At 46.3% G+C, this 10120-nt stretch overlaps 1 protein-coding gene across 1 annotated transcript; it reads left to right on the top strand.

Moving 5' to 3' along the window:
- Nucleotides 1-380: 380 nt before the first annotated feature.
- Nucleotides 381-9785, top strand: LOC113947395 (serine/threonine-protein kinase SBK2-like). The gene is given in 6 exon segments (XM_027643912.1): nucleotides 381-521; nucleotides 523-594; nucleotides 596-622; nucleotides 7465-7660; nucleotides 8409-8611; nucleotides 8869-9785. Coding segments are annotated over 6 exon segments (1236 nt in total). The 3' UTR covers nucleotides 9466-9785.
- The last annotated feature ends 335 nt before the right edge of the window (nucleotides 9786-10120 follow it).

Below are 10120 nucleotides of genomic sequence, written 5' to 3'. Positions count from 1 at the left end.
GCTACTACTGGTGTGTGTGAACACCCTGACCCACTGGGGCTCATGAAGAGTCCTTGAACCAGTCATGGTTTGTGCCTGATCTCCGATGCTCACTGACAGGAGTGCCTTTGGTAGCAAAGGGCAAGCACTGGCAGCCCACAGTCATTCTGAGCCCTGCTGTCTGGAACAGGCTCCTATCGGGCACAGGCCCAGAATAAGGACCACGCACCAGCCCAGGGAGCTGCTTTGCTCCCTCAGCTGTAACAAGAGCCCAAGCTGGAGAGAAGGGCTGAACAGGGTGGGCCTGCCAAAGGGTCCCTGGGGGCTTATGATGGTATGGCTAGAGCAGAAATAACCCCACCCTGACCCCTGAAACATGTCCCCCTCCCTAAAGAGAGAAGATGAATAGCCCCCTTCCTCCTCCCCACTCCCCCTCTTTTCTTCCCTGCCAGAGGTCACCTTCAGCAGGGAGGCAGTGTGCCCCCAGGACCTGTATGGGGAAGGGGCGGAGCGTCACGCTCAGCCCTGTAACGCCTGGCAGCCCCCTCCGGCTGCTCGGCGCAGACTGAATCCAGCCCGGAGGCTGCAGCGAGTGAAGCGAGGCAGTCTACGGCGGGCTGGCTGTCCTGCGCTGCTGGAGAAGGTGAGAGGCTTAGTACGGACAGGAAAGGAGTACGAGAAGAGAAGTTACAGCTGTGGCAGGATGAAGGAGACTGAACAGGCGTGTAAAAGGGCACCCACCCCTCACAAACTGGTTTTGGAGACTTGGGCGTAGCATGCCGGCACAATGCGAAGTGCACCATTTCCCTCATCGGGTTGATGGTTAGCTCGTTGATGGCTTTGCCCTGAAAGGTTGCTTTGGATCTTGTGTCGGGTGGGATGGTGACGCAGTACTGGCTAGAGGGCTGGGAGGAGAGTGTGATGTGGCTTGGTCCCAGTGATGTTGCTGCTGATTTCTGTCCGAGGAGGAGGCTGTGCGGAGATAGTGGTGTGCTGCTTGCTGGGGAGAGGCGTAAGGGACTCTCCGGGGAGGCTGCTGGGTGTTTCTCCCCCAGAAGATCAATACGCACTTCTGCTACGGGGACAGTCGGTTCTCCGCAGTGAGATTAAGCACTGGTTTGCTGACCAGTTTTAGAAAGAAGCTCATAAATCTACCAGCAACAAGGCCAGAAGCAAACATAATCTGTTCTGATCCCTTGCTGTATTAAACGTAGTTTGCACTAGAGTGGACTTCTTGTTGGGGGGGGGATGGAAAGTGCTGTTCTTGAGCTAAAAGTTCCAGAGGTGAAAGGATATTCTTTCATACTGTTTGATGAGATTTTTAGGGGTAAATATCCTTCTTCACAAAATCTACACCACGGTTGAGCTTCATCTATTGGTTTTATTATAATGCTTTTACCTAACTGGGAGAGACCTTTTTAGAGAAATTTTAGCACCCAGAAAGGTACATATGGTTGGTAGAGTAACTTCTTCACTATCTATTTGATAAGCTATAAAGACTGCTCCCCTGGAAGTTTCCCAGTAATTTTCAGCCCTATTATCATTCTCATAATTCTTCTCTTGTCCTTTTTCTGTCAAACTGGGGACACCAGTGCTAGCTTGCTGAACTGTGGACTCACTGATGTCATTAAAAAGATAGAAAACATTCAGTAGATAGTTCTGTTGACCTATCAGCTGGCCTTCAGAAAAGTTACCCAGGCTTTCTTCACATCGGTATATTTTTACCATCAAGAAACATTATTAAAAAGCAGATAGAGTACAAAGCAAAGCAAATGGAGAAAATAAATTCATAATAAAAATACAAATTCCACTGGTGTGTGATATTCTTAATTGTAGTGCAAAAGCAGATGGCCAGCTCCTCAGAAATACAGCATTCCTAACTCAGTTGATTTTCAGAGATTAATTTTCAGACTGTCTCATGGCATCTGTATGTAGGAACCTCTGCAGAAACTGGAGTTCACTGTAAGAGGTACATCATCTCAGAACAAATCTCTTTCATTACAATCTATCTTAGTCTCATAGAGCTAAACAGCTGTATCTATTTTTTTTTGTTTGTTTACAGTGAAACTTGCTTTCTTAATTTAGCATCTGGAAAATGCTGGGTTACTTCTCATTGCAGAGGTTTCCTGCATTTTGGGCATTCTCTTCAGCAGAGTTAATGCAAAGGTGGAATCTGCAACATCAGTAACCCTTGTACTGTTATCCTCTCAGACTTGTATCTCTATTGTTAAGATGTGTATCTGTATCACCATAGATTATTTCTAGTGCGATTCTGTATCATTGAATGTCTTAAGGCCTGGAAAGGAAGTGAGACTATACCAGATCTACATTTCTGGATTTACCTAGTGCCCATTAAGCAGCATGAAGAACTTACATATGTCTGATTAATAGGACTTTTTTTTCTTTTTTTTTTTTTTTTTATGTCACCCAGCCAGTACCAGATTAAAATCCTGACTTCTTTGGTTGTTTGAAACCCTTTGGTATGCATGTATGTGCACACACTAGTTTTATCAGTCAATGCATTGTCTACCCAAACCCTTTTTGTTCCATTTGCAAACATTTCCCGGATGATTTCAGTGCTTTCTTCTTGACCATCGAGTAAGGTAAAAGTATTATAACAGCAGAGTTTATAACAGACTCAGGATTTAATAAAATTAATTGTGTAGGGTAAGAATGTCAATAAAATACTATTTTTTCCACTCCATAGGGCTTATTTTTAATTAATTAAAAATGTGTCGCTTATTGATTTTGAGCAATGCCAGGGTGAATTTGTACAGATAACTTTCAGGAAACAACCAGTGAATGGGATGTTTCTGGCAGGTATTGTTGAACCAATACCAGGATGAGAACTGCTCCAAACTCCCACCAACAATTTAGAGGTTCATGGGAAATGCCTGCAAGTGGGGTCCTTACCAGCCCTAAGAAGAAACGAATGTGGTATTTTCATAACAACGGAGACACTAAGTGATCTGAATTACTTGGTACAATAAGTCCATTTGAGCAAAATGTGCTTTATTAAAAGCGGTGCAGAAGTATTCAGGTAGAAACAAGGTAGGCAACCACCATAAAGGGACATGAAGAGGAAGTGGATTTTTCTCCCAACAGCCCCCAGTAACCTGGAAAAACTCTGGAGTAATAATGGATGTACAAGGTAGTGCAGCTTGTGTAGTGTTCCTGCAGAAAGAGATCTTGAGGCCACAGCATGAGGCAGAGGGTAATTCTAGCTGAATGTGTGACAGGAGGCATTCCCCCTGAGACAGTCAGGGGGTGGAGGGCGGAAAAAATTGTGAGGCTTTACAGAAGAACCATAAAATAAATCTGAGAGCTGGAAAACTGAGCTGAACAGCCTGAGAGCTTGGTTTGACAATTAGACAGAAGGTTATTTGAAGGCACTGAACCAATAAGAAGACTGAGGGGTGTCTTGATCATAGAGCATAGAGATGTTTATTCTCAATAAAAAATGTGATCACATTTTCTGGAAGCATCTTACCTGTTTTTAAACTAACTGATGCGGGCATTGCAGAAACACAGTGCACCAGATGGTTTGTGAAGCCTAAGTAAAGTGTTGGTTAAATACATAGCCTGAGTTTCAGTCTGTGCTCTGATAGTTTTACTCAATGTAATTAGTTGAAAATATGTTCTCATAGGTGGTTATACCTCTGATCACAGTGCATATAAATCCTGTCAGAGTCCAGAAAAAATTAACAGGTATTAAAAGCTTCTTTTTTCTGTCTGAGAAACTTCAGCAGCTGGTTAGGTAAGTTCAGATTAGGGTCTCATATAAATACGTAACAGCAAGAATGTTCACGCTGGCATTTATAATTGACCAATTGCCTTTCGATCAAGACTGAATGACTTTTTGTAAGAGATACCCCAAATGCTGTTTGTCATTTGTGTTGGGTTAAAGCTCTGTAGGAGGGCACACAAGAAAGTGGACCCTACATACCATATGCTGAAGGCCAGTTTTAACAGAGCATCTTTGATATGAGAGGCTGAAACAGCTGAAACTCTTCAGCTTGAAAAACAGAATGCTCAGAGGGGATCTTATTGGTGTATATAAATACCTGATGAAATGAAGAAAAGTGAGCCAGACTCTTCCTAGTAGTGATCATTGACAGGAGTCTCCATCTGTGGAGATATTGAAAACCTGGATGAACATCTTCCTAGGCAATTTGATTCTGCTGCTGATGCTTGAGTAGGGAAATCAGATCAGATGATCTCAAGAGGTCTCTTCCAGCCTAAACACCTCTGTGACTCTGTCATCATAACTCTTTATCTGTTATACAGACATTACACTGGTTTTGGCTCTTGACAGGTATGAAGTGTTTTTCTGCACTAAATATATTAACTATTTTGGTTGAAGAACCAGAACAACATTATTTCGACTAAGATACTGTATCTCCATAGGCTCGTCCTCAGCTTCTCAGGTGGCTCAGAACCATCTCAAGATGGTGTAAAGGATATGAGTTTTTTGCTGCTGTAATTAGAGATTCTTTTGAGGAATTAGGGTTTGTCACAGTCAACAGCCTGGAAACAGGACCTCTAGCAGGGATGAAGCACAGAAAGGATAGGGGAGGAAAGGACAGTTTTGAATAGGGCTTTGCCTGCTGCCTTCAATATAGCAGAGACAAATGGTGAATGCATCCTGGCCATGGCCCTGGTGACCTCCTCCTCAGTGCTTGTCACTCTGCAGAGGGCACTTTAGAAGGTATCGGAGATAGGTACAGAGCACCCAGCACCCACAGTGGTGGCCCAAATTTGTCCCTCACTCATCTTCCTGGTTAATGGCAGTGGCATCTCAGAGAAAGACCTGACAACTGTGGTGGTTTCCTGAAGTATGGACTGTGTCTTGTAATTAATGTCTTCAAGGGCAGCAAGGACCAAAGTCTGCAAACTGTTCTGGGGTGACTGCAGCTGGGGCTTCGTTCATATGGAGCCCTGATCAGACATGCAGATCACTGTCCGTCAAGAAACTCTACCCATATCCTATGGCTGATCTGTTTTTCCAACCTGACTGTTTCACGAACGCTCTACTCTGTACCCAGACCATTTGCCCTCCCATGACAGAGGGGCAAGGAATGGAGGTATGGATCTGTGTCACCTATATTGCAGTTTACTTGAATTGTGGAGTAGAAGGACACAAGGAGTTTATGGATTTTTTTTTTTTTTTAATTGACAAAGCTTATGGACTGAAATGTTTTGACTCTAAAACCTGAAGAGAGAACCAAGAATATGCAGAAAAGCATATCTTTCCATTCATGAAAGCAAGTTTTCACATAGTAAATAGGAAAGAAGTAATGAATCATATGAAATGGATGAATCATAAATAATTAAATGTAAATAAAACCATATTCATTTATAAGTATTTGAAAAGTATATAACTATTGAATAATACTTACAGTATTATTATAATAATACTTACAGTGGATGCAGTGAGAAGATTCTAACCTTTGGGCTAGATAACACCAACAGGTGGCCAGCATGCAATGGGAGAAATTTTATGTAACTCAAGTTTGAGAAGTTAAGTTATCTGAGAAGATCATGAACCATTTGCTGACAAGAATTTGTATATGACCATGAATTTAATATAGGAGAAACACTGTCTCACAGAAAATATCTTTTGATATTTTTTTCACAAATATAAATCTAATGTGTTCTGCATGTGACATCTCTCCTGTTGTTCCACCACCTATTTAATTGGCTTTAGTCTTTCTAATGTCAATGGGAGGTCTATGCCTTTCCCAGGTCTACTACATTTTAAGTATTTTCTTTGTATACCACCTAATTTTTTCTCTATATTACACTGAAATGCAGAATTGCCAGTTTGGAGATGTTGTTAGCGGAGTGGGTCTGTTTGCAGGCTCTGTGATGCCCTTCCTATGTGGATTTTCACAAGCCATGTTGGCTGGGCAGCCAACAGGAGGACATCAAAGCAAAATCTCTAAAATATTTTCCAGACTGTCTTTCCCTGTGAATTCTGCCCAGCCTTTATCCCCTCCCATGCAGGCACTTGTCCATTTTTGTACTACCTACAGACTGTTCTAACTTGGACTGCTGTTGGCTCTCACACCAAGCCAAAGCCTTTGCAGAAAAGTAGGGCCATTTACTTGGTACTTCTGAATTGGATAAGGCTTAGTAATACAGTCTAGGAGAGAAGGGAAGGGGAACTTTCCCACAAATACTCCCAGTCTCCTGTACAAATCCAACCCTCTTCTAGATTTCCTACATTTACATAATTCTTTTTCTAAATTTCTGTATTCTTAAGAATGACTGGATGTAGCAGCAGTGGGGCTCCTCAGCAGAAGAGAGATATGGACATGCTGGAACAAATCCCGTCTGTGAAGACAGTTAAGATACTGCAATATCGCTTATAGGAGGAGAGGCTAAGAGAGGAGAAGACTTGAGCGGGTCATCTTATCAATGCATATGAATACCTGCAAAAATACACATCTAGGTGTATCACAGTATCAGGTGTTACTGAGTGACAGGACAAGAGGCTGTGGGCCTGAAACAGAATTTCTATTTAAGCATAAGAAAAAACTTTTTTACCATAAAGGTGATCAAACGCTGAAACAGGTTACCCACAGCAGTTGTGGAGTCTCCACCCTTGTAGATATTTAAAACTGGACTTTACATAGTCCTGGGCAACCTGCTCAGGTTAATCATCCTCTGAGCAGGAGTTTGTACTAGATGATTTCCAGAACTACTTTCTGACCTTGACCATCCTGTGACTTTGGTTCTGTCACCTTGCTCCAAAACCAGGAGGTATTCCCAGGCCCAAGGTACCTGTGTTCAGAAGTCAGGGAGGTAGACATGGAGAGAGTGCTGCCACAGGGTCCTTAAAATGCTGCCTTGTAGCTGGCTGGGGGGACTGAAAAAGTATTTCTCTGAAATTGGTCTGAAGCAGCTGGCGATAGCTCAAAATGGCACTGATGTCCAAGCTTACTTCCTGCCTAAGTTTCTTGGCTGCACAGATGAGTGACTTTGAGTCAGAAATGTCAGCAGGCATGTGAGGTACTGAGCTCCCTTTGGCTTCCTTGGAGCAATACCTCTGACTAGTAATCCCTTTTTTTCATGTGCCAGCTGTACCTTTGCCCAAGAGGCAGGTCTGTCTCTGCTGCTACCTCAAGGATTTTCTTCACTGAGCAGTGAGGGTGGGTTCTGAGTAGAGAGACAAAGTCTTGCTGCGGTAGGCTAAGGAGAGCAAGAGGGGTTACACTTGACAATCTGAGACTCTGTTAATGTTTTGCCTGAAAGGCAGAAAGATTGGAGGGCTGAAAGAGCTTCCCTTCAGTACAGGGACCTTTTATATGGAGGATCTTTGCTCAGAGCTGTACAAGTTCAACTCCAGCACAGCTGCAAGAGTGCTCAGGCTCTAAGTGACAGAAATATCCCCTACCATGGCATGGTTTGTGTTGCATGTCCGATCTGGCTTTCTCTGTTCACGTTGTGATGTCCCTGACTCTGGCTGTGGTGTTTCTGCAGCACTCAGCAATGGCCGACAGCTCAGCTACGACTGCAGCAGTGTCAGGGACAGTGGCACCAACCAAGCTGCACGAGCTCCTGGAGATCACTGCTCAGAGCCTGGTGCATGCCGAGGTGACTGAGCACTATGAGGTTATTCGAGAGCTGGGCAGGGGCAAGTATGGCCATGTGATGCTAGTGACCCACAGGCAGAGAGGTAAGGAAATGACTGCGCCCTGCGAACTACTGTGCTTTGTCTCCTCTCTGCTCATGAGGGCACGGGGTAGGCTCTGACTCCTTAGGGCTGGGCACCAGGCATGGTGGGGGGATCCCCAGGGAGACCAGCAGGACAGGGACCTCCCCAGCCAGAAACCATCCAATTACACCCAGCCAGGGAGCAGGTGATGCCTGGTGGCAGCCTAGAAGATCAGGCAAGGTTATGGTGATGAGGTAGGTCCACGATCAAGCTGGGAAGTCAGTGCACAAGTCAGGATCAATAGAGTTCACAGCTAGGCACCAGCATGGATGTGATATGGCTGGAAACCAGCAGTCCCACCACAGAGCTCAGGCTGGGAGTGAAGCCCCAAGACTTAGCTGAATTGGTGCCCTAAGGCACATGGACAGAAGGTGTGAATGAAGGTCCTGGGTTGGCCATCTGAGTGCCCACAGGGCCCTAACGTTGCTCTTCCCCAGTAGTCTCAGCTCAGACTTATGGGCCCACATACCCTGAATGTCCCTTGCTCTGCCCAGTGCTCCTGTGCATGCCCTGACTGGCTCAAAACTCACACCAGTGGTAATGCCTGCTCCCAAACCTGGTGTCCACAGGGTATACTCACACAGAGATTTGGACCAGAGACATCCCTGTGGCTGTGAGTGCTTGGACCCATGGCTATTCAGTGGCCTCTCTGTCTTGTCTTGGTGTGAGTGATTTTCAGAGGAACCTAACCCACTCTTCTCATTCCCAGGGACTCTGATGGCTCTCAAGCTGCTACCCAAAGCCAGTACCAAGCTGCACACCTTCCTGTATGAGTATTGTGTGGCGCTCTCCCTCGCCACCCACCCTGCCATCATCAGCATGTTTGGAATTGCCATTGAGTCCAGCCAGTACTATGGCTTCCTCTATGAACCAGCACTGCACAAAGACCTTATCTCTATCATCAAGCCCCGTGTGAGTGTTGCCTCAAGGCTGTGAGGACTGGGGCTGCACGTTTGGCTAGTGTGCAGACTGGCTGGGTCAGAGGGAGGGAGATAAAGGCAATGGGCTATGGGTCTCTCTGGGGTCTGCAGCAGTGAAGCAGCCTTGAGATTGCAAGATGAGAAAGGTAAAGGTCTTTCCCAGTGAAGAGCATGATGGTGAGGGCCCAGCCAGCAGGGCTGCCAAGGTGCCTAACATTTGCCATACCACCTGTGTCTCTCCCTGTGCAGGATGGGATCCCTGAACCGGCCGCAAAGCACTGTGCCAAGCAGCTCGTGAGTGCGCTGGAGTTCATCCACAGCCGGGGGCTGGTGTATCGTGACATCAAGCCTGAAAATGTGCTGCTTTTCGATCCCGACTGTCGGCTCATCAAACTGACTGACTTTGGCCTCACGCGGCCCAAGGGTACCAAGCTCAAACTGGTGGCCGGGGTGATCCCTTACACTGCCCCCGAGCTGAGCAACACCACTGATGCCCAGGGGGTGCCCATTGACAGCAGCATGGATGCCTGGGCCCTCGGTGTGCTGCTTTTCTGCCTGCTGACTGGCTACTTCCCCTGGGAGCAGAGCCTGCCAGATGACCCTTTCTTTGAGGACTTCATGCTGTGGCAGGAGACAGGCCTAGAGAAGGACGTTCCCCACCACTGGAAGCGGCTGACATCTGAGGCTACCCTAATGCTGCGGAGCCTGCTAGCACTAGATCCTGCCAAGCGTGGCCCCGTCAGCAGGGTGCTACGCTACATTGACTGCCCTTGGAGGCTGCAGGATGGGCACAGTGAGGAAACTGCTGTGAAGTCCAAGAGCCAGCTCCCCGTGTGGCAGGAGTGAAGGAGGGTCTCACCCTGCAAGGGACTTTGTGGTTTGGGGCACCTTGGTCGCTTGGACATGAGAGGCCATGGTGACCCAGAGCAACTTCACTGCAGCATTGTTGCTGCTGCCACACAGTCAAACTCCTTCCCCAGCAGATGGTCCTCACCCCATGACTCAGTGCTGCCCAGTGCCACCTCCTTGTGCTCCCTTAGGACTTGAAAACATCTCCTTTCTCTTGGAAATGTGTGAGGCATCCTCTCATTTCCAGGCCACAGGAACTCCAGGGAGTTTTCTAGGCTGCAGCACCTGCCTTGTCTCAAAATAGAGTAAAGTATGTACTTTTGTGTTCTGTATGTGGCTCTTTTTCATAAAAATGCCTGTTTACACCCACTTGCTATCGGGGAGCAGGGAGCATGACAGAGAATGCAGCTATCTCAGGACAAACTGTTCAAGGCAGGGACCATCCCTGAATGCTACCTAGGTCTCCACCAGGATCCTTGAAAATTGGCTTCAGGCTGGTGGGGTGGAGGTGCTGTGGAGCCCCCAGCATGTGGCTGTGGATGATAGCTGGGAAATGGTTATGACATTCAGGTTATCTGACATGAGCCCTAGTACGTCTCTTGCCTTGTACTGCCTTCAGGTTCTAAGACAATGTCCTTCATGGTCTTTTAGA

Source organism: Corapipo altera, unplaced genomic scaffold (genome assembly GCF_003945725.1).
Source record: "Corapipo altera isolate COAL_440 unplaced genomic scaffold, ASM394572v1 24b, whole genome shotgun sequence".
Lineage (NCBI taxonomy): Eukaryota > Metazoa > Chordata > Aves > Passeriformes > Pipridae > Corapipo > Corapipo altera.
This window is presented reverse-complemented; position numbering and strand designations above follow the sequence as displayed.